We start from the raw sequence: 25120 nt of genomic DNA, 5'->3' as shown, positions 1-25120 counted from the left end.
AAATTCACATCCCATGGAATATTTTTCTCTCAAATTAAAATGTTGATTCACCTCTCGGTTAAACATGATTCAATTGATATTTTCATTTGTCAAAATTAAAAGCTCATTTATTCGAGAATTTAGAGCACCTCTAGATAACCTAATTTTATTATTTATTTAATTAATGCATTATAAATACTCCTAGAATAACATAAGCTGGGAGGGGCAACAAACTAATAGTCTAATACAAGAATGTAAAAGGATTAAAAAAAAGAGCGCACCAAAGCTGCTGGACAAGAAAGTCACTACAAAAACCTTTTCACCCTAACATACAACAAAAGAATCAAGAATTTTCCAGCAAGTTGTGCAAATAATGTTGTGACAATTATTGTCGAATTTCCTGCATTTTGCAATCAGGGCAACTCAGGATTCTGCTTTTTAACAGGACACTGTTTGAATGAGAATGTGCTTGAATTGCATATGTTATTTCCAACCATCCCATGGCTCACAATAGACTCAAGCACATCTGAGGCCTCCTCTGAGTACGAGCTTAGCAGAAGGGGGGGCAGCTCACTTGCAGATATGATTTTAACACTTCATTGCTTCCATGCATAGGATTAAGATAATGAATCGCTAGGCAGACAACAGACATCCAGACATCAACAAGAGAGTAGAAGCAAGCAATTGCATTGCTCAAGTCAGTAGCTTGCTAGACAATTCACCAAATACATCATTCTTGTTTAGTCTTTCACATATATTGCACAATCTTATCCTCATTTTTCAAGTTTCTACTCAACTATTTTTGAATCCAAATATATAAGTAATAAGAAAATTCCTCTTGAAATAATAGATACATTTGACCAATCGAGTAAATGATAAAATATGAGAAAAATGGATGCAAAACCTAATCACTGCACCTTCCTTACTGAAACAACTGGAAGACTCTTCAAGAACCTATAGATAAAAAGCCTGCATCACGCCACTAATATCTATCATACTTGCAACACAAAACCAAAAACATATGTGCATGCATTTCCAGTAAATAATTCAATAAATAAACAAATATACTTATATAAAACAATATTGCAGTATAAAAACAGAATTTGGTGCCCCGAGCAGCTTGTAATATTCTGAGCTATGAGTCTATGACCATTGGCATGTTCAAACATCTTTGTGAGAGTTTTGTGGCAATCAGCCCAATGACTTACTGTTGTGCACGGGTGTCTACTTTACTAATAATCTTAAAAAAGTTTTTAAAGATATAGATTTTAGGCCTGTATAGATTAACACCAAAATAGGTCCCTGCTTGTTTAGAATAACACAGTTGAAATCCATCACAGTTTCAATCATCTTTTCCTTTCTTGCTGACGCTTAAGTTCTGCTAATAACCACACAGTAAAGAGATTGAGTTATGTATATCTTAGCATTTTGACTTTATATACATCAACTCTTCAAATATCAACCCAATTTATTCTGCCTTATTTTTGGGATTGGTTCTCATATGTATATCTATGTTCTATATTTTATCAAACTCTTATTTTATGGCCGCTGCACAGCTCCTATTATCATGATGTTCATGAAGATTTCAGAATATTACAAAGATCTTAATCTTTGGACTAAATCAATTTTTCCTTTTCTGTAATCTGGAAATAGAGGGAGTCCCTTAAAATTGAAACTTGATATCAATTTTCTGGCAAATAAGCAATTTTTGTTGAAAAAAGTTTTCTATCTGTTTTGGGTTCAATTCTATATAATTACTCACAAGAAGATTCTCATTTCTGAGATTTATTCACTAGCACAAGGGTGTATTCTCAAGCTATAAAATTACGTAACTACTCTAGGTATATATAATGTCCCCATTATACACCAACCCGATCAATGACCCAATTATTCAATCTTCAAGTATAAATTACTACTTATCACTCAGATATTAGTTGCGGTCAATTGAGCATGCATGAGAAGAAGTCTTGTTATGGACACCACAAAGATGCGCATCATATAAATTATATAAAAGACCTAAAAGAAGTTAGATAACATTAAAGAAAGAAATTAAAAAAAAAAAAAACAATAGCTAAATTCGCAGAGTATTAAGACTTGTAGATCACTTACAATTTGTAATGTTTATGTTATCAAAAGTAGATCATTTCTTGGAGTAAGACTGATGGTCAGGTCCAATGTCACGCGAACCGGTGTTTATATAGGGACCTCGAAATGTTGCTTGCGGTGGCAAAGGTTTCGATGAATCTATCACTGGACTACTCCTAGATGAGCTACATAGAAAAAGAAAAACACAGTATCCAGATTAGTTAGAGGTACTAAAATAAAAAGAAATCTCAGTATTATTAATTTAAATTGACCTACGCCATGTAAAATGGAAATGCTAAGCCTGCAGCAGCAAAAGCTACTAATCCAGCTGCAACAATTGCATTGCGACTACGTGTCATCTGATACAAATATATATATGATCAAGATTGAAAACAAAATTATTAATTGCAATTGATAGCTAAAGAAAACCCTAACAAGAATTACCTGATCACTATTGATGCTAACTGAGATTCCGAGTGGTCGAGTTAAGAAAGAGTGGACTCAGCAAGTTGAGGGGCTTTGAAAGAGGATAGAAATCGTTAAATTTTGCAGTTATAAACAAAAGTTTAGCATACAGAATTGAGTTATTGCTGACGAAGAAGAAGAAAAAGAAAGATGTCTTCAAACTGGGCTTATTGTTAGGCTTTTCATGAAACTCTCAATAAGCCCATTATTGCTTAAATAGATTTACACTTTAAAAACAAAAAATCTATAAAATAAAAAATTTCTTATTAATATTTTATACTTTAAAATTAAGTGATTGATATATATTTTATTATTTAAAATTAATAAATATACATCAATTATTTAAAAATTTAATACATTTAATTATAGCAAAAAGCAAGAATTTTCCATTAAAAAATTGACAGATAAGGAAGCATGTTTTCTTTATAGAGAGCTAATTTAATTGTTTACTACAATTTGCTAGAAAAGAAATTTTTTATTCATTTTGAGATAGAATTGAGGGCATTACTGGAAAAATAAAAAAAAAATCCTATTTATTCAGCTTCTTTTAGAAAATAACAAATATTAGTATATGTCATTTATATACACCAAACTAATAAATAATTAATACATATTTATTTATTTTTTTAAAAATATATATATATATATAAATATATATATATATATATATATTATTAATTATTCAATATATAATTAATTTTTAAATTGTTTTTTTAAAAGCATTGGTGACAGTATTTTACTACCGTTGGAAAGAATGTTTTAGCTTCCAAAACCAATATACTGGTAAATTCGTTCCTCTCATCTTTAGTATCGAGAACTCTAAAGACATATAACAGTACAAAAGAAGGAAGAGCTTGTCAAACTTTTGAACGGAATATCAAAAATGCCTCCATGATTTGAACAGCTTGTTAACAGGGTTTTATTTTAAATTAAGGAACACAATTTTTTAATTCAAATTTTAGAATTGAATGATCAAATTAAGCATTAACCAACTATAACAAGAAATCCAATTTCTGATCTGCTTTCTAATTCTTCATTCTTCTAGTCCAGTGATAAACTGAAATCATTTTAAAAAATGGACCGCTAAGAAAAGAAAATGAGGAGCCAACAGTATCAATAAAAAATTGAAGTTAATATCATATCCATGGACAAATGATTCAGAATTAATAAGATAAAAGTTTCTTGCTTCCATAGTAAACGCACACCCACATACACAATATCTAAAATCCTGTGATTTCAAGTAACAACAACTACAACCACAAAATAACACACCATAATAATTAAACACTATCCATCAAAATCCACCATTACTTTTGGATCAATACCATCCAACCAAAAGTACACTAGAAAGTAAAACCGTCATCATACATCCTAATCAAGTAATACCCAGTAACCAAGTATCATTAGAAAGCCATGGTTGATAAGCAGAAGATGCGAATCGACTGACAAGAAATTCTCTAGAGAAGAGAATTACAACATAACAAACAGCTAGGAAATCCGAAACTAAGCAGAAGCGTGTTTACGCAGAGCATAAACCAAAGTAGTATTGTTTTCTTGTTCTGTATTCAACATTTTCAGGATATCGGGTGGTTAAAAAAAGATCACTTAGCAAGGATATTCTGCTGAGCTTGATTCTCCTGCTGCTGCTGATAGTTCAGTGGCCTCCTGAAGAGCATGATATGGGGCTCAGGGCGATGAATCGCATAGTGAACCCAACCGCGGCTCTGCTGAACTCCGATGGCACGCCATTCATTCTAACAATACCCAAATCACAAACCAGAATCGGTATCACGTCAAGACAGATTAATTAAACCACTTATAAACACCTTATATAACTAGTATCATACCAAAACTGAACTGTAACCCAAAAAAATAAAATCATACAAAACTAAATGAATCAATCATCTTGAATTCACCCACTAAAGTTTTTATGTACCTAAAAAACAAAACTTAACAAGGATTATGATAAATAAATGAACACCAAAGCCATGTAAAACCCTAAATTGGATAATTTGTCTAATAACATTATTACAAAATGGAAGAAAAACAACCCTAAGTGAGTCAGATTATTAATAAGAAAATCTCTAATAATACAACAAAAAAAAAAAGAAATTTCCTGGTCGAATAAAAAAAATACACATGCAACAAAAATAATTATGAATTAAAAGAAGTAAAACTCACTTCAGAGAGAAGGCGATTCTTAGGGAGCAGTTTGGCTACTTCAGGAGGAAGCACTACATGCCTATACGGACACCATTCAAATAAATAATTCAATCGCACAAATAAATAATTAGATAAAGAAGATCAGAGAGCAGAATTCGTAAGAAAGAGATAATTAACTGATTAATTAGTAAAATTAAGACCTGTACTCATAAGTGTCATCGTAGTATTTCTCAGAGTATTGGATCTGACCCATTTGCTATAGCTGTGTTAGTTTGGCTTTTTAGTGTTTGAAAAAAATCCCAAATTTTTCTTTTCAAAGTTTGAATTATTTCTGTGGACAAGTGAAACAAATTAGAAAAGAAAATCAGTAGAATACAGTGAAGATGGATTGATTATAGAGAACAAAGAATTCAAAGAAGAAGGAATTTAAAAAGAAAAAAAAAAAAAAAACACTGGTGTACCTTAATTGAAGAGGAAATGAAGAGAGCGAGACTGTGATGAAAACTGTGGAGAAGAAGAATATAACGAGCTTTTGATATAAAAGAAAGGGATAAAAATGTAAATAGATGATATTTAAAGGCAGTGAATAGTAAATCAAGATCTAAATATGGGAGTTTGTTTATTTTATTTTATTTGATTTTGAATTTTGAATTTTGAAATCCTCCCGCTTTTTTAACAGCCTAATCATAATTTTTAATAATCTCAACGTCTTAATTTTTAGATGACTAGAACTTTCTTTTTCTTTCTCCCTTCCTTTTTAAATAATTATCTTTCTCTATTAATAAATTAATTAATAAAAAATATTATAATTATCCCAAGGAATTAAGTAATACATAGAAGCATGATACTGGAATATACATTATTTTAATACATTTGATCATATAAATAATCAATTTCCAGTATTAATAATTTTCCACTAATATTAATAGATATATATTTCATTATATAAATAATAAATTTCCTATAGTATTAGTAATTTTCCAATCTGATAAGGTTGAAATAATACTAATAGATGTCTCTGACCAATGAGAATAGAGGGAGTGGCATTATTTTAATAAAGTATAATCCATACTTAAAAGAAATGGAATATTTACGGAAAATATTATTATTGTAAAACTAATAATAATAATAATATTACAGAATAATACTAATGTAATTTCATAACAAAACCAGGAGATATACAATTCCCATTGATTCATTCAGAAACTGTGTCTCAATTGTTCAAGTAACATTGATATTTCTTTAAGCAATTCCACTCACAAATGGCATTTTCCATATACTAGTTTTCAGCTATTTCAAAACTTTGCAAGTTACTACTCTTGCATATATACCTATCAACTGTCTATGATCCTTCTCTGATTTCCTTCTACAAAAAGAATTTCAAGTTTTGCCTATGACCTTCAACTATTAACATCATCTACAAATATCCTGTACACTAAATTCCAACCAAAGAAAGCAGATGCTGCTGTACATGAAGGAAAACACCTCCCAAAAATTTGCTTTCCCCACTTCCACAAAATCCAGAAAGAGAAAAAGAAAAAACAAAAGAAAAAATAAATGTTAGCATCCATCCATCCAATATTTCATCCGCCTTCTGATCGACCAACAATCCGAATCTTGGGGACTGGCTTATGAAGCATTGATGTTCCTTGAAAGACCATCATTTGATAAGCCTTCCTAAATTTCAAAAACTGCAATGCAACAGAATGCATATGTTAAAACACAATGTGAGAATGAAGCGATCTGATGTATTAAACACTAGTAAAGAGTGTTTACTAAATAAGTCTAATATCTGATGTTTTAAAACCTTTAGAATTGAAAAATATATCACTCTAGTGTTTAACTTAAAAGACTCGCGGAAGTAAGGCATTTAAAAGTGCAAAGCAAGACTCAACAGTCTCCATCGAACAAAAGCACGCACCTCTTCATGGGTTAATTTTCTGAAGCCAAATTTGTTTATCCAGATGGATTCAGCTTCTTCAGCTGCTGGAAGTACAAGATTCTTTATATTGAGAAACCCAAGTAGCTTCTCGATACAAGTAAACAAGGCCTGGAAGTAACCCTATATATGTAATATAACTACTTTAGTCAGCAATGATATATCCTCTGAAACAGAAACAGTGGCAAAGCAAAATAAAGTGTCACAACTGCAGCATAATTAAATCACCTTTCCCTGTGCTTTACTACTGGTTGCAACTAGAGGAAGTTCTGCCAACTCCAGCCCAAAAAAACGAATGATTGCACACGACACTACCGCTTGGCTGCATAACAAGTAATTAGTATAAAGCACCTGTCGTGAAATATGATAATGAACGAATAAATTCATTAATAATTCTTACTTGATCATTAATACAGCACAATACATGCCGCCAAACTCCTGTCCTTTGAGGTTATCTCTACAGAAACAATGAGTGTGATCAATCACCAGCCAATGTTATATGGAGAACAATATTAATCACAAGGAGAAAAAGAAATAGTACAATGTTTAAAACAATCACAAGTAGTCTAAGATACTATTTGCAAATGCAAGTACATCTCATTGCTTACCCAAAAACCATTGATGTGATGAGATCACGGTCAGCTTTGCTAGAAGTTCCAGCTACAAGTATAGGATTGAATTGTTCCTAAGCCCATAAAGGGAAGAAATATAATTAGAAATTAAATAAATAAATAAAGTAATAGTAATACGTGGCAGAAAAAATGGACCATAACCTACTGAAAGGAAAATATAAAAGAGTGCACAGAACCAAACAGCAAGTACATATGAAAAACTTCCTCAAGCAGTAGTACACACAAAACTTCAGCAATAATAACATTTTTATCAAAAACCAACTCCACAGTTTTTACTTTCTATTATGGACAAACAAAAATATTTTTAACATAATAAGAGCAGTTACTCACATGTAAAATAGCAAGGGCTTCAGATAGTAATGCTGCAGTGTCACCAGCAGGGTTTATTTTATCATTCAGAAGCCTCCATCTCACATCAATATTGCTACAATCAATCCCTGCACATTTTTCCTGAACTTTCTTGTTTATAAGATTTAGAGAAGAATCTAGAAGCCGCTCTTCTCCACGAAGAACCAATTTCTCCAAAGCAGAATGAATTCTACAGCAGTCTGAGCAACAGAACCAATTCCCTTTGGGCAACTCCTGCAGCACAAATTGAGTGAACATTTCTAGATAAAATAATAACTCGACAAAAGAAAACCTTTTATATGGTAAGAACACAACAACATAGTACCTTTAGATCCTCCATGTTGTGATCCTTTAAACAGCCGACATGGAACTCCTTCTCACACTAGGAAAATTCAATGCAAATTAGAGGAAAAACATGGATAAAAGTACAATTAATAAATAAATTTTCACTAGCATATAATGATCTTAACAAAGAGTACCTGATCGCAGAGTAAAACAGTACGAGGACCAAATATCTTGTCAAAATCATGGCCTCTGCAAAATTCAAGAAAATGTTTATTAAGAAAAATAAAAAACTGACAAGTAAGAATAGAAGACAGAAAGTATCAAAAAGAGTGCAAGAAATCAAATCTCAAGCCTAAACATAGCATTCAAACATCACCAGAACTAACATAAGAGAACATAATAGCAGCAACTCATAGCACCAAGTTCATATCCAACATTAAAGAAGTTACATCTCAAAGTACTAACTAAATCTACCTACGCCTTTAACATTGCACTGTAACACCAGGTGCAAGTGCAATATGACCTTATCTGTAGGAAACTGAGATTTTTTATGTTCACAGAAAGAGCACACCAAAAGCAGAAGAAAAAAGGACCACATCGTATTTAATATAGCAAGACTCTACCTGCAAAAAACACATCCACCAAAGTCAGCATCCATCGTTTTGACAATACGAATGCATCTCCTTGTTATCTGGTCTATAGGATCAACCCCGGCAACTCTGCCTGCTGCTATTGCATTGGCATTATGTTCCACAAACTTTTCTTTCTGAAAGTTATTCAGGCAAAATTTGCAATACCATCTACCAGTTGGAATTTCTGGGAGAGCAAGACAGTCTGCAATTGAAATATATTGAAAATCAAAGTAAGAAAATCAGATGATGGTAATAACCAGAACTTTCCAAAAATAGCAGGATAATAGACACGTAAAGAAACTGCAATGTAAACCTAGCCTTATGAAAAAAAAAAAACTAATTACCTATATAGGCCTAAAATGTAATGCATTGAAATTGGACCACAGGTTTGAAATAAACTGTGACTCAGAACCTCATTAAGTCACCATATATCGTTAATCATAAGTGACAATTACGTCAATGGCAACTAATATTTGGAACCTATTATGTACCATAAGAACCATGGTGTTTAGTGGTGCTTACATGATATCTGGTTGTACAAAACACAACTAATTGGACCTAAGTTCATCTAATTGCTCCCCTCTATGGACTTAGGAAAAAACCAAAGAAAGACGGGAAGAAAAATAAAAAGAACAATAAACATAAATAGTATATTAGAGATTGGAGATGTATACATAAAATGCAACAGAAAAGCTAAAAATATCAAATGGCTTTTGAATATGCTTGTTTACTTTATTCAAAAGCGCTTTGTTGATAGTATCAACAGACAGATACAGTTTCATTTTCATACTATATTTTCTGTTTACCATGAACTGTCAACAGCTGATCATGTTTTCCAGGGCAAACCCATATTGTCATATCCAAATGAATAGAAACCAGTTACAAATAACACACATCATCAAAGATATGCATATTCACCTTTGTGATAAGCCCTTGGGCACACATCACAACACAACAGATCCCCACCATCTCTACAAATCTGGCAGAGGTCGTCATTTTGATGCGTAGAGAACTTCCGACTTTTGGATAGTGATATTGCCAACTCATGAAGAGACACCCCATTAGATGTGTAAATGTGCAGATAGCTGCTCAAACAAAATCACAAGTCAGAAACAACTTAAAGAAAAATTAAAAGGTAATATAAATGAAAAAACACATCTTCCAGCAAAAAAGTAGGCAGTCTTGGAGCATGCAGAGAACATAGGTCTTGCAATTTATATCATGCCATGCAGAAGAAAATTACTAACTTTGAGTCACTGATTAGTATAACCAAGGAATCAACACACCAGCACTTTGGACCCAAGATCACCTAAAGATTCTGAACATTTATACTTACGGTTTTCGACGGGATGCCCAGCCAGCATGAGCTTCAAACTGTGAGGGGCTGACCTGCTCATAAATGTCAAAATTTTCATATCTTTAACACAGTACCGAAAAGGGTAACAAATTTAATAGAAGAAAGATTACCTCAGTATTGCAGCATGAGCAAAATATGCCAAAGCCCTTTTTGTATCCAACCAACAATTTCTGCCAACAACACACTACAACTCAGAAACAACAATTTCGAATCAAATGTTAAAAAAGGATCTACAATCATTGCAGTAACAACCTGTCCTCGAGAATAATAAGCAACTTCAGTTCCATCCGGCAAGACATCCTCTTCAAAAACCAACTTATGCATCCGCAAATCCCTATAGAATTACCAACAATGTAAGGCCTTTGAGCAGAAAAATTAGAAAACAGAAAATTTCAGAACAGGCTACATAAACATTAAAACAAAAGTAGTTGATATAAGAATAAAAAATAAATCTAAATCACGGAAAAGAGAGAAGAAAAAGAAGAATACTAACTTTACTGTAAGTCTCCCCTGACTCTTGCTCCGTGAAGTGCTACACTTTAACACACTATCAGATGACTTTGAAACAGGATGTGATTTTGGTGTCCTGAAACAAGAGAAGAAAAAGAACATCAATGTCTATTAGCATTACACAAGATATAAACTAGAAAAGAAGCTCCAGTGTAAATTTATCTTGCACCAAAAAAATCTGCTTGTATATTATCTAGCTACTAGCTAGTTTTGCTTGCATATGCATAATTGTTTGTATAGCTACAAAACAAATCCTACCCAAATCTAATTTCACAAAAATTTCAGCAGAAGACATGTCCAAACAGAAGATGAACAAATTTTACACCATTTATCGTCAGCAAATAACAAGAAAACAAAATGGTATATCTATATATATATATATATATATATAGAGAGAGAGAGAGAGAGAGAGAGTTACGGAGAGGGTGGGAGGGGGAGGATTAATGAGCTGGAAGTTTTGAAGCCACAGCAGCATATGGTATATATATAGCAGAAACAGGGACTTTGTTTTCATCTCTAATCAGCTTAAACAACCATCAAAGATTACAAATTATAATAGAAATAACTAAGACATTTATATATAATCAATCATATAAGAGAAGAAAATAATGTGAAAAGAGTTGATTATATGAATGTCAAGTACCCATGGTCCCATTCCCATTCCATGTGTGAGCAACATAGACAATCACTTAACATCCATTACATGATTATAGCGTAATAAGCATATCATTTTTTCTAAAGAAATAGTTATTCTAAATTTTCTATACAGGACAATTCTGTAAGCACAAACATCTGACTCAGCATACCCTTTGTCCGTATCTGTTGTTGCTGGTATGCTAGCTTGAGAATCTTTTAGCTCCATGCATTGACTGCATAATGTCATTGATCTTCCAGTGCTGGCCTCAGCAAGTTTCCCTATAAACCATCATAAATATGCCCAAAAAATTTATTCTCTGCAAACTTACCCATTTATTTGAAAAAGAATAAGCCTCAAACATTATGTAATGAAACCTCTGCATTTCAGACAGAATGTAGAATTCTTCAATGATGAACAACCAGTAGAAAGCCACAAAGCTTCATCCAAAGTCTCCAATGATGCATTCTTGCAAGCATTCATCACATCACGAAGTGTATTCCCATTCTCTAGGTAAATATACTCTGGTGGACGTTTATTTGCACTGCCAGCATGCACCTCAAATATACTAGGTGTAACAACCTGTATTTGTAATCAAGGAAAAAATGCACTTAGTCATTCAAACAAAAATACTTGATCAATTAGAGAAAGAAGATACCAGTTCACAATTAAACAGATTACTCACTTCATTTCCTCTGCAACTGCGACAAAAACACAGAATCGCTGATCCACTGATAACCCCCTGCAATACTGTCTCTCCAGCCCCTCTTGCCTACAATTGAAACAATCCTAGCTAAGTGTTGGGCCAATATTAATACATAGCTACGTGTAATTGATGTCCAATATTAATACATAGCTACGTGTAATTAATGTTAATGATTACAGCAACCTTAAGTCATACCTTGGAGCCTCGCATATATTTCACTTGTTGTCCCTCTAGTATACCCGAATCAAGAAGATCCTTCAGCTTTGTTGGGAACTTCTTTAATGTATCATTCTTCCATACTTTCAACATTGTACCGGAATTAGAAGCAGCAGATGGACTACCTGCATCATCAGCAGCACTTGAACTATCTTTAACAGCATATTCTTGCCCTATCTCCATCTTTGGCTTCAACAATGACCTAGTAAACCTCCTCATAGGCTTCTCCTTCTCCACCTTAGTACTGTCATTGATTGGCAACGAATCAATCGCACCTCCTTCACTATTCATAAGTATTACAGAAGACATGCTAGTACCCTCTTCGTTTACATTATTCATATCACTCTTGCTTTCTAAAAGCTCATTCATTGCTGTAACTTTCTCCATTTCATTCTTTGAATGCTCACCATTCTGGTTTTCAAAATTATCAATATTCATAGAATTAGGCGATGATCCACTAATCCTTTCTTCACATTGATCATTTCCATCAGCATATCTCTTCAAATCATCATTCCCTAAAACCTCTTCAGGTTCATTTCTCTTAGGTATCTCCTCTTTGATTGTCACGTCTTCCAATTTCCTTGAATCCTCCTCCATTAAAATTGGTACCGAGCCACTAACTATTTCCTCACATGTCCTATCACTCTCATTCTTGCTCTCATCCTCAACTTTCATAGAATAAGGCAACGACCTACTTCTCCTTTCTTCACATTGATCATTCTTTAATACCTCCTCATGTTCATTTCTCTTTTCTGTCTCCTCTAAACACATTGAACCCGCTCCATTCTCCTTCACTTCCACAATCTCTCCATTATTTCCACCATTGATTTCTGTATCCGAAACAGAAACTGATTCAATCAAACCACCAATCGTTGCCTCCTCATCTCCACTCCCCAATTCCACCACATCGCTAACATTCTCTTCCTCTTTCTCCTCCAAATCCCTCGCCTTTTGGTCTTTCTTACCCTTCAATCTCTTCTTCTTATTATTACTGGCAGGAGAGACGCAGCCCCCACCACTCCGAGTTCGGCTAGCTCGGGTCCGACCCAATGACCGGGAAATTTCGGAGAGGGCCTTAAACGCAAAAGCAAACTCCCGTTTTAGACCTGGCCGGACTTCCGCCACAAGCATATCCTTGTTGTTATCTTTTCCGTTTGCCATATATATAGGGATCAGATTGAAGGAAAGCTTTCTGAGTTTTGTTCTTCTCTTGTTTTAGACTAATGGATAAGTCTTTGATTGGGGATTTGAATCATATTGCATATTGTTATATATTTATTGTTGTGTCTCTGCGTGGTTTCTTTAGATGGGTACGAATTGAATAGAAAAGAATCTGGAATTGATTGTTTACTAACTGGAAAACCAAAAAAGCGATAAAGAAAAAAGAAAAAGGTTAGGGCTAAGTTAAGAGAAAAAGAGAGGGGATAGAGATGAGAAGGGTATTGGTGAGTTTCGTTCTTTGAAGAAAGGAAAAACAGGGGATTGTAGAGAGAGAGAGAGAGAGTGAGGAGGAGACCAGAAGGTAGGGTTAATAGAGAGAGAAAGGGAAGAGGATGCCACCTTAGCTGGGCTATTCAAATTACAAAACTACCCCTCCTCCATGAAATTGTGGATTTTTGCTGAAGAAGTCCTTGTGCTTTGGTTTTTGGATTATTTGGGTTTTTAGTCAAATAAATTACAAAATATTCTCAAAACTCTTTTTTTCTTTCTGAAATAAGAATTTACAGATTTTGTACGAAGTGATGGACTTATTTTAAGGATGTTAAAACAATGGTTTTATTTTTTATGAATATATATGTCAATAGATTTATATACTCTTGAAAAACATAACACATTTAGAATAGTTATAATTCTAAAGAAATAATCATATAAATATAATTTATAGACTTAATTTAAAATTGTAAATAAAATGTGAGAAAGTTGATAGATATTTTAAAAATAAAATATTTGAAATTTTTTGTATGCCTCAAAAAGTAAATACGCATTAATTGACATGTCTAAAAAAAGTTTATATTTTCAGTTCAAATTTTCTATATATATTTTAAAAACTTGATATTCATTTTTAAAAATTGACATATTTAGAATTTTTAACTTTAATTTTTTAATTATGTTATGTGTTAGAAAGTCAATGCCCACTCTAATCAAATAAAAATCACCATGTTTTACATCTCAATTAAATTGTCTTGACATGCATTTAACCATGGAAAGATACTTTTCTTGAAAATGATTGACATGTTAAAAATAGTTTTAATAAAAGTTTTTAAAATTATTTAATATACATTTAAAAATAATTTATATTCTAAATACGATTATTTAAGATATTTTAAATTTTAAATTAAATAATTAGGATTGTTTTCCAAAATATTATCAATATTATACGTTAATCAAGAGGGTAAATAAATGAACAATTTTAAGTAAATATATCTATTTAAATAATTCATTCATTTAAAATGGACAACGAAAATATATTTCAATTTTAAATGTAGTAATATATAATGTTATTATCTTATATATTGAAATAATATATTAAAATTACTAATGATATAAAAAAATATTATTGACATCAGGAATGAAATATGCTTATAATGCAAATGAGACATTGAAAAGATTTTTATCTACATTTTTATTAGTTACGTAAAAACTATTAAATACCATCTATAGTAAACTACATAATTTAACTATTATTTTTATATTGGCACAAATGTACAACCCATGATAATGTTTCAATAATTTTTTTCACAAACAAATAATGCAAAGTGAATCAATCTACATCTAATCATTATTCTAACTAGAGGTTTTTTTTATATTTTAAATATATTTTATATAATTTTAAGACGTTGTATTAGAGTTATTGATTGGCTTTCTAAAATTAATTATTTTTTATGTAATTTTAGTTGGGCTTCTGTTGTTTTTCATATTAAAAAGAATTTGTGCTATTAGATGTATTTAATTCTTAATTAGTAATTATATTTTCATTATTATCTGTTTGAAAAAAATACCAAGAATCAAAAACAGAAAAGGCAAGAAGAAAAAACAAGACAACTTAATGTAAAATTAAAAGAAAAATGACATAAAACAAAATAAATAATAAATTTTCTTTTGACAAACGAGAGCATATGGGCATGAATGCAAACTCATAAAAAGTATATGAATCTAAAAGGCAAGACCGAGAAAATATAAACACCATAAAGTCAAGAGTAGGTAAGGTAGGAAATAGGGGGCAAAATTTTAATTCTTAGGGGTACAATTGTCTACCAAAATGTGCACAAGTATACCTCTACCATAATTTATTTTCTTTACATTTTCTTATTATTAATAATGCCAATTAATTACCGCAGCAAGCCATTACCCAACCCTCGAAGGCTACTAAATTTACTATTGGACAAATGGTCAATTGGCCCCTCATACTTGTTTTAGGAGAGCAAATAAGCCCAAAATAAATTTTTTTTGGGAGATCGGCATTGAGGACTTTGTTCTTACTCCAATTAAATACATATTTTGATAAAGTCTTTGCAACCTCGAGAAAGATATTATATTAAAAAAAATAGTAAATTTGTTTTATCTATTCAGATTTTCTCTCTTGTTATGATATTTAAAAAAAAAATTTAATTAATTAAATGTAATGCTATATTTTTTATTTCACTTTTTATCTAACCAGTATAGCATCTAATAATTTTATAAATTATTCTTTAATATTTTTAAATTCAAATAATAATTTTATATAAATATTAAATAAACCATTAGGAGAGCAAAAATTATGATAAAAAAAAAGATATTTAACATTAAGTTAAATTAAACTATTATTTTTTTTTCTTTTTATCTTATTTTTTACCTTATTCTATCATTTCCTTTTTTATTCTTTTCTCTCTCGTCTTATTTTTCTTTTTTGATCTTTACTACAATATTATTTTTTCTCATCTTAATTTATGGAAGACAAGAGTAAGAAAGAAACAATTAAGATTATTAATTTTAAAATGGTTGAATTAGATTTATTTAAATTAATGAGTTTAATTATTAATATAATTGCGGTTGGTTTTGATTTGAAGCTTTGCAGGAGATTATAGCCAAACATCTCCTCTAGATTTGGATGAAAATTTCATCTATAAAACACAAACAAACGAAATGTTCTATAACTTTTTATAAAATAAAATAATTTTTAATGGATTTGTATTAGTTGCAAAAAGAATTTTTATTAATTCCAATACTTTTCTATTACTATTATTATTCTTTAACAGCAATTCTATGGAAGAAGAAAAAAATAATTATTATTTTTAACAATAAATTTTAATTTTAGAAATAATTCTGAGTTAAGTGATAGATAAAAGAAAAAAAAACATAATAACTGCATAATTTCAAAGAAACAAAATGATAGGAAAAGCCAAATGCCTTTTCTATTAATAAAATTAATATATTTAAATTATATCTTATTTAATCAATTTGAAGGAGGAGGATCGGTAAAGACAAGACTCATCAAGATTTGGTTCAATTGGACTAAAAAATAGAAATTCAGTGTAAATGTGACAAGAAAAGTTAATTTGGAGGCTATTTGGTTTCTTGATACAAAGTTAGAGGGGCAAAATTGGCACTTTGTCCATTAGTTTTCGGTTGTTTGTGTTGTGTGCGAATTATAATTAGGTTCATTATAAAGTTGAAAATTTTGGTGGTAGCGGGAAATTTTAATGGAGTGCCACGTGGATTTTGATTTGTATAGCCGTTGAATTAATCTAATATTTATTCTGGTAAATTCAAGGATTTTTATTTGGCTTTATATAATAAAATTCCCAATTTTTACTTCTATTTTTCGATTTAAAATCTACCCCACAATGTGTATCAATAAAAAATAGAATCTAAAAATATTTAAATTTATTATAATATTTTAAATATCAGTAATTAATCGCGGAGAATTTATGATCTTCAATAGTGAAACTTAAAATAAAAAATAATATAAATAATTCTAGTTGTAATTTTAATTTTAATTTCATAAATAATTAACTTAATGTAACACATTCCTAATTCTATAAATAATTGCTCTATTTACATATATGTAAAAGTCAAAATAATAATAAAAAAAATTATTCCAAAAGCTAAAAACAACAGAAGGTATGAAAACTAGAAACTAAAATTAAAAGGGTAAAATTATTTAATTTTATTATGTTGGTATGTTAATTAATGTGTTCATAATATAAAATTTATCTATATAATTCTTAAAAAAAGAAATTTATTTTTATTTTGTTGTTTATAATCCAAATCAATATGTTAACATAATATAAAAAAATTATAATAATAACGAAGCACAAGAAGTCGAAAATATTTTCATAATTATACTTCATATATCATAGAAAAAATTGAGAATAATAAGAAAATCTAATATCTTGTCTCTTTTTTCTATTCAAGAATTATGAAATTATGAAGTTATTATTACTTTATACGATTTGATTGGTGAAAATTATCAAGAATTATGTTTTTATTGAAGAAATTTTTATTTAAAAACTATATCTATTGAGCAATTCAGTACGTTGTTGCGAGATCTTCAAGTATTTCATCCTCAAGTAGCCCTCCAACTTTGTGATAATTAATTAATCTGTTGCATATATTACTCACAATCAGGCCTCCATGAGAGGAGAAATATAGAAATTTTCACACCAGTCAAAACCACCACAAAAACTAATCTGGGTTTTGATTATTTTGCAATAGTATTACCCAAATAAAAGCATGGAAAAGAAAAGAAGAAAATCTACACTCAGTATCAAGATTTGCATAACAACCAGGAAAGAGATGAAGCCTTTATCCATTACACATTTAGAGCAACAGAAACAAGCAGAAGAAATCTGAAGAAACAAACTAGCTATATCTTGCTGCATGTCATGATGATCTGATCATTAATATAGCTTCATCAAATCTTGAGCTACCAAATCATGCCTTGAAGCAAGGAAGAAGATACCCTAAAGAACCATTTGAATTTTGCGTTATTAGGTTGCCAAAAATATCACCTAAGAAGGTGACCATGCCAAAGGATTAAGGTTGCCCTGTGGGAGACCTTTCTCTCCCAAAATTTCTGATAAATCATAGCCTTGCACTTAATAATCTCAGCCACCTCCCACCAGTCACCCGCTGCACCGCCACCAATTAACCAACCCACCGCTAAGGCATTACAGCCACGGTGGGTGGTGTTATCTGATACGAGTTTAGCATGGTGGAGGTGGCACTAATGCTAAGAGAAAAGACTACTCATCATCATCATTACCTTGTTATATAGCTACAGATAAGAACTAAGGCAGAGATGGAGAGAGGCGATGATATAATAGGTTTATAAAGAAGAAAGCAAAGTGATTTAAAAATGTCGGTTTCTTCTCCAAAAGGGTTAGCATTGGCCGCATCTTCCAAGGGATATGCGGCGACCACCTTCATTGCTTCACATTTGATGACCACATGCACCTTTCGTTCACTATTTTTATTATAATTTTTTTCTCTCCATACCTTACTAAGGTATAATACTCTAATATTGTTTGTTTTATAAACTTCACGCGCCACACGCTCCTTTCGGTTGGCCTAACATGGCAAGCACAACAAGACAACACACAAGACTCGGGTTCTAGAGAGCGCAAAATGTGAAGCAAGTCTAGCGCGTGATGGTGATGTGAGATTGGTCTAATGCTTCACTTTGCAGCTTCAAGTTCCTGCAATTGCTTTCCTCTTTGTCTCCACTAATTCTGTGATTAAACCACTGGTTATTATTTATATATTCTTTTTGTTTTTTGTTACTTTAGAACTGTTCTTGTGCTGGTAGAAGTTTTAATAGCTTGATTTATCCTAAGATTCCACACTCTTTTCCCCTGCCTTAGCTTCCCTTATCTATTTACTTGGCTTGTAGGTAATCTGTGGCCGTGAAGAAGGAATATGGAAATAAATGGACTAATTATGGCGGGTTGCTCTTTATTTCCATCAATATCGTCATACTTGAGTCAGTTCTATTCTAATTATATGAAAGGGGAATTGAATAGTGAAGATGGATGAAGTTTATGGGTTGAAGAATCCTTAGATTTCTTTAGCATTTTCCATTTCACAGAACAAGAAGAATACTATTTGGCTTTGTTCTGTTTAATCCTTCTTTAGAGCCAAATAGTAATTCAATAGTTATAAATTTGTGTATATAAAGCCTTAATTCCTGTCCGAACTCTGTAAATCTACACCACAGAACTTTTTTTTCACAAAGATCTTGAATTGTCACATTGTTTTTGTCTATTTTTCCAAGATTTCATTTCAAGAGAAAGGAACTCTCTTGCATGCAAATTCTCCGAATAAGAAACCAGCATCTTCAGCAGTCTACTTAACAATAAAAACCTTTCCTGTCAGTAATAATGGAAGTGTTTTGAGTTGATTAAGACTCACACAAGGTATAAAGTTTCTGTCTGGTAGGATATTCTTCTTTCATGCATTTTGATCAGAAATTATATTAATATAGCATATCCTGACTAACTAGACTATGTAATTATATGAATATGTACATGTAGCCGACTAAATAGAATTTTGAATTAATTATAATAGTTGCAGTAATGAATCTTGAAACATTCAGTCTGAAGTAAAGAACAACAGAACCTGAATCCTAAGATTTCTTGAGTTTCTTGCAAGAAATGTTAAAGCTAAAAAGCAAACGGAACATTTTGATTTTAGTTTCAACTTTTAACATCTCCTGTATAAGAACTATGACCAGATCATTTGATCTCAGCACGCACAATCCTTCACACGATGGCCAATAGCACCGCCACCACCACTCAGCAGCCTCCTCGGCCAGCCCACTCGAAGCTATTTCGAGTTATTGCTGTACTCATACTAACCCTAATAGTCATTGTGGGTCTAGTTGTGCTAATCACCTGGCTGATAATCAGACCAAAATCAATGGAGTATTCTATTGAGAATGGTTCTGTGCATAACCTTAACCTCAACAGCAACAACAACCACCTCAACGCCTCGTTCGATTTTGTTATCAGGGCATATAATCCTAATACCAGAATATCTATATACTATGATTACATTGATGTTTCATTATCTTATGATGATCAGACCCTTGCCTTCAACACCCTTGAGCCATTCCATCAACCTCGTCGAAATGTGACTCGGCTAGAAGCGAAGATCGAGGCTAGAGATGCAGCACTGTCACAGGCACTGTCTAAAGATATGAGGATTGAAAAAGCATCAGGACAGCTCCAGTTAGACCTCAGGCTTAAGGCAAGAATCAGGTTCAAGGTTGGTGTAATGAAGTTTAAGCATCGACATTTAAGTGTTATATGTCCTGCTGTGATGGTGCACTTCTCTTCTTCCAAGATTGCACAGAGGAGTTACTGCGACATAGAATACTAGCTCAGATACTCTACAGAACATAAGTATTTTTTTTCTTTTACAAATTTCTTTTTCTAATTGTGGGTTTTATTTTTCTGCTTGATTTGTTTTTTTTTTTTCACTGACGAAATTGATTCTGTAGTTAAGAATCGTTGACGCCATATCTTTCTTTTTCTAATTATTGTTTTTGTACTGTAAGGGGTGTTTATTACGTATTCAAAATGTATTTGAACGTGTGTATCATGATTTCTATTCTTTTTAAATTTACAATCTTCTTGCTGTTTCTTTTGGAATTGTCGACTATTCCTGATAAATTATACTAGGAACTTGGAAATGGAGTTGTCCAAAATTCTAGACTAGGAAACAGAAACTCCACTGTTGTCAGATTACTGTTCCAATGGGTTTTTTCTCACAGATTATTGAACACAAATTCTTAATAGGCCCAAGGGGCCAGCTACTGTGAAAATTGCAGATTGTTTTCTGCTATGTGAGTGCAGTAACAAATTCATAAGGCCTATCTTGAGAAAAGCTTAGATGGGCTATGGTTTTGTTTAGGTTACTTGCAGTTGCAGACCAGAAAGTTAATTGAAAAATTGTTAAATTAATTTTCTTCTTTCTTTCTTTCTTTTTTTTTTTTTTTTAAAGAAAAGAGAGAGAGAGAAATACTTATTAAAGCAAAGGTCAGATGACATTGACTGACCATATTATAAAAAACTGTAAGTTATCCTGAAACCATATAGAGAATGTAAGTTATCCTGAAGGTTGTTTAACTTCTACGCCAAGTGAAACAATATTTTTTGCATCCGGCTAGCAAGACTGAAACTGATCATGACACACCAAATAGTTTTAAAAATTGGGTATTCATGAAGACATCATTATCTAATTTCTACATTTAGTGTGTCGCTTATACATTGTAATTGATATACACTTGCACCTAATACAATCAATGAGGAACACAAAGACTTTGTTAGGAAAAAAGGAGAAATAGGTGCAATTACAGCTCTCTTAAGCTCTAAAGATGGAAGAATAAGCAAATGGCGATGTTGGGGGAATCACAGCACTTTGGTGGAGATGTTGTGGTTATAAATAGTAGAGAAATATGTTATAAAAAGCCTGTTTCCGTAGACAAAATTAATTATACATTGATATGTATGATATTTATTAGGTGTGTAACATTTGTATTAGCTATTATTTAGTCAAAGACATATCAACGTATACATATGTATTAAAAAAAAATATAAGATAGACACTTTTACTTTTTAGAAGTGTCAGGTCATTATTTATTTATAAAATTGGATTGGTTTAGATTTGACTTCAAGCGGATGGAGGAGTTCGAATTGATCTAACTCCTGAAAATTCCTACTTGTTCCTCTTACGTAGTACCATGTCATGGTTCCCAGTTGATATCCAGAGAGATATTTCCAGTGTAAACAGTAGCTGAATGTTAAAAATATCAACGCCAGATAATAATAATCATAGTATGCCCCTCTTTTGAGAAAACCCTTTTCTGCAAGAAACAAGGTATGCTTGATCCATCCCTAAAAGGAGATGCAAGATATTTCTTTAGGCATAAGTTTAACATGATCGATCTAAGCCTATAACCCATGTCTCTGTGGCCCTAAATATTATGGGTCCAATCCCCCACTATAAAATTATGTACAAAAAAGATATACAATTGTGCCCCTCAAAAGCCATTATTTCAGGATAGCAAATTCTACTGTTTTAGACCCCTCCCTAGTCCAGTCTCATCACTGTACATAAGAGTATTGCCACTTGCTGGCCATAGAGAAGATCATGGAAGCCTTTAGTCTCACTCCAATAATAATTGAGCTTATATCTCAGTCCCATTGGTTTATATAATGAATACTAATTAATGGCTTAGATGCCTAAATTTTTAGTTATTGCAATCTAATAAATACTTAAATTCTGTATTTATAAGTTTTAAAAAATTTCAATTTAGTTTTAAAGACATTCGAACTTTTTATTCTTTTATAATATTTGAACACCTAATACTTAATATATGTTGATATATTAAATAAAATCACATGAAAATTATAAGTTGAAGTTTCTATTGTTATTATTTAAAGTGTTTAAATATCACCCAAGTAATCACTACTTGTTTTTTAACAACTCAATCACATATATCATTCAAAGTTTATTCCAAACCAGCAAAAAAGGAAAGAAAAAACAAAAAACAAAAGGAAAAGGAAGATGTGAGATAATCTAGAATGGTGTGAAGGAGAGTAATAAGGCAATGTTCATGGACAGAGGCATGAAATGAAAGACATGTAACCTAACTCATTCAACACCTTCCTTTCTATCCCTTTGCTAAATGTCTCTTTGCTAATGGACATGACCTTTTTCAATTAAGCCCCATCAATACCTTCAATAATGTAATAATATTTGTGCCTATGCTTGAGCTTCTGGCTGCCTCTTGCTTTCATATCCATTTGATGTGTTCTGTTTTGTTTTTACATGAAAACAGAATACCTAGTATTGCATAATGTTTATATGTTTTGGTAACTAGTTCTTTGTTTGTAGCATTTTCTTTTAGTATGAATCTGTAGAGAATAATTTAGAGTGTATTGGATATAATTTTTGCGGACGTAATTATATCTCTAATATTTAAATTTGAAATTTGAAATTAAGTTAGGAATTATTTTTACTTTTTTTATTTTTTCTGTTTAAGATGAAACTCAGCTCTTGTCTCTCCCTGCAAGTGATTACTTTGCACTAAACATAATTTTGTAGAATTTATAATCAATGAGATTCTGCCAAGAGGCCCATTGATCAAGTGTGCAAAAAGTTGGTATCCGATGATGAAAATAAAATTAAACTGCCAAACAAGTCAATAAATATAAACCCTTAACTATTTTACATGTGACTACTGATCACAGGACTGAATTCATGAACTGCCAAATAAGTTTTTGTGAGATGATCAAAACCATGATGATCAACTTTCAAATCATAGGGACCCAGAGATCCCATGCTTCCAAATTGTATTTTGTAACATGCATTTGCCCCATTAATACAAGTATAAATTCATTAAAACACCCACCAAAAAGGATAAAGAGAAAGATTAAGAAAAATAAAGGGCAAAAGGTCACCTTTATCTATTCTAATTTTTGCAATGTAATATATTTACTAAACTGCTTTTAATGTCTTAAATTAAAAAGACAGTTTTTATAAAAGTATAATAATATTTAATATTAAATGGGTAAGAATCGAATAAAATTGATAGGGATATGAAGTTTAGCCATACGAAAATGCTCAAGGGACCCAATTTATACTACTCCATACATACGTATGCATTTTCTACAACATGTATTTTCCTTTCATTCCTGGCCATAATTAAACTTTGTGGTCCTTTTTGTTTTAAATTAAATCGGACCAGTGTGTCCAATTGACCTTCATTTGACTTTTTATTTTTATTTTTTTTACTTTCTAATTTCAATAGCTTAGAACATTCTCACATTTGATTTATATATTTATAACATTAATTTGGGTAAATATCAATTATATTCTTACATGTAATTTCACTTTTAAATTTCAAATAGCTATCCATGAATATTCATTTGAACAATTATTAAAGAAAATAAAAATAAAAATATTACCCTTGCATGTAGGCATGTTGGTTTATTTATTGTCCCTTTCTTTTTTCTCTCATTCTATTATTATAATGGTCCGTACAGCAAAGACAGATTCATGTTACCCATGAAGTGGTGTTCCATTGTTATAGTCTTTCAATAATGCAATTATCATCTAGTTGAAAGAATTGAATCTTAATTAACATTTTTTTTTTCTTTGTTAACAATAACAAACAATTAAGGAGGCACTACCACCGACAGACATTAAGTCAATGCATGTATCCAAATCTTAATTTGCATGTAAAATTAAAATCCTTGTACGTCTGCTTGATGACCGGCAGCATGACAGGATTTATTTGACATAATTTGCATTTAGGCCTGATTATGATTATGCTTAATATCTGACGGCTGATAAATTAAATTATTTTAAAAAATATTATTAGTAATTAATTTTAATCTGTTAAATAATCATTGATGATATAATTTATCGTTAAATATATTTTATTTTATTATATTATATTCAATGATACAAACTAATAAAAAAGTAACTTATAATAATTAAAAATATTATAATTAATTTTTCTAATTCAATTGTATTTATTATTAAAATTATTTTAAAAATAAAAATTTAAATATAAACTTTACTAATAAAAATTTCTAATTTCAAATATCGTAATTATAAATATTACAATTATTTAATTATTAAAAATAATTTTAAGATTATAATTATTTATTGTAAAATATTAGAATTTAATTATATGTAATCAACTTAAAATAAGATATTATTAATAATTTTTAATAAAAATAATAATGTATAAATAAATAAATAAATAAAAATCAACTATCAGCTCATAAGAAAAAATTCTAAAATAGAGCCGATACAATTAACAACTGATTGAGACTAAACCGAATATTAGCTGCTATTTTTTAAATCTTCATTAAGCACTTTAATATAGTTGTTTAGTGAGAAATAACTATCAACTGTATCAAAACTCTGAACCAAACATGCCTTTAATTTCTTTAATAATTACAAAAATGAAGGTGGTCTAATCAATAATTATGTTTTAGTCTTTATTATATGAAATATTTACTTTGCTTGCACTCAGAATTATATCATATATATATATAAAAGGTTTTGGAGTAAAGGAAAGATTTTACCCTTTATAATTAATTGTGTAATTGCTCAGTCACTAGCAGTGTTAAGGAAAATGTAGGTGGGCTTTGCTTAATCATAATTGGTAATTA

At 31.0% G+C, this 25120-nt stretch overlaps 4 protein-coding genes across 6 annotated transcripts; 1 reads left to right on the top strand and 3 right to left on the bottom strand.

The window, feature by feature from the left end:
• Positions 1–213: 213 nt before the first annotated feature.
• Positions 214–2722, bottom strand: LOC8275255. Of its 3 annotated transcripts, none has more exons than XM_015722087.3 (4): positions 2509–2722; positions 2341–2423; positions 2089–2249; positions 214–933 (listed from the first exon to the last, which is right to left on the bottom strand). In XM_015722087.3, exons 2-3 carry the CDS (start codon positions 2421–2423, stop codon positions 2120–2122), a joined length of 213 nt encoding a protein of 70 aa, XP_015577573.1. In that variant the 5' UTR covers positions 2509–2722; the 3' UTR covers positions 214–933; positions 2089–2119. The 3 variants fall into 3 exon arrangements, with proteins under 3 accessions (XP_015577573.1, XP_015577574.1, XP_002523736.1); XM_015722088.3 differs by having other exon boundaries at positions 214–612; XM_002523690.4 differs by having other exon boundaries at positions 214–948; positions 2509–2717.
• A 963-nt stretch (positions 2723–3685) lies between these two features.
• On the bottom strand, positions 3686–5290 carry LOC8275256 (cyclin-dependent kinases regulatory subunit 1). The gene is made up of 4 exons (XM_002523691.4): positions 5154–5290; positions 4893–5023; positions 4711–4771; positions 3686–4283 (listed from the first exon to the last, which is right to left on the bottom strand). The coding sequence occupies exons 2-4, from the start codon at positions 4943–4945 to the stop codon at positions 4131–4133; spliced, it is 267 nt and encodes an 88-aa protein (XP_002523737.1). The 5' UTR covers positions 4946–5023; positions 5154–5290; the 3' UTR covers positions 3686–4130.
• Positions 5291–5869: 579 nt separating this feature from the next.
• LOC8275257 lies at positions 5870–13476 on the bottom strand. Its single transcript, XM_015722110.3, has 18 exons — positions 11931–13476; positions 11715–11801; positions 11407–11611; positions 11202–11310; positions 10379–10471; positions 10138–10219; positions 9996–10055; positions 9865–9917; positions 9447–9613; positions 8520–8730; positions 8091–8145; positions 7937–7993; positions 7594–7845; positions 7240–7316; positions 7032–7088; positions 6860–6953; positions 6614–6754; positions 5870–6383 (listed from the first exon to the last, which is right to left on the bottom strand). Exons 1-18 carry the CDS (start codon positions 13110–13112, stop codon positions 6276–6278), a joined length of 3090 nt encoding a protein of 1029 aa, XP_015577596.2. The 5' UTR covers positions 13113–13476; the 3' UTR covers positions 5870–6275.
• A 6203-nt stretch (positions 13477–19679) lies between these two features.
• Positions 19680–20572, top strand: LOC8275258 (uncharacterized protein At1g08160). The gene has a single exon (XM_002523693.4). The coding sequence runs from the start codon at positions 19698–19700 to the stop codon at positions 20307–20309; it is 612 nt and encodes a 203-aa protein (XP_002523739.1). The 5' UTR covers positions 19680–19697; the 3' UTR covers positions 20310–20572.
• The last annotated feature ends 4548 nt before the right edge of the window (positions 20573–25120 follow it).

Source organism: Ricinus communis, chromosome 8, assembly GCF_019578655.1.
Source record: "Ricinus communis isolate WT05 ecotype wild-type chromosome 8, ASM1957865v1, whole genome shotgun sequence".
Taxonomy (NCBI): Eukaryota; Viridiplantae; Streptophyta; class Magnoliopsida; order Malpighiales; family Euphorbiaceae; genus Ricinus; species Ricinus communis.
This window is presented reverse-complemented; position numbering and strand designations above follow the sequence as displayed.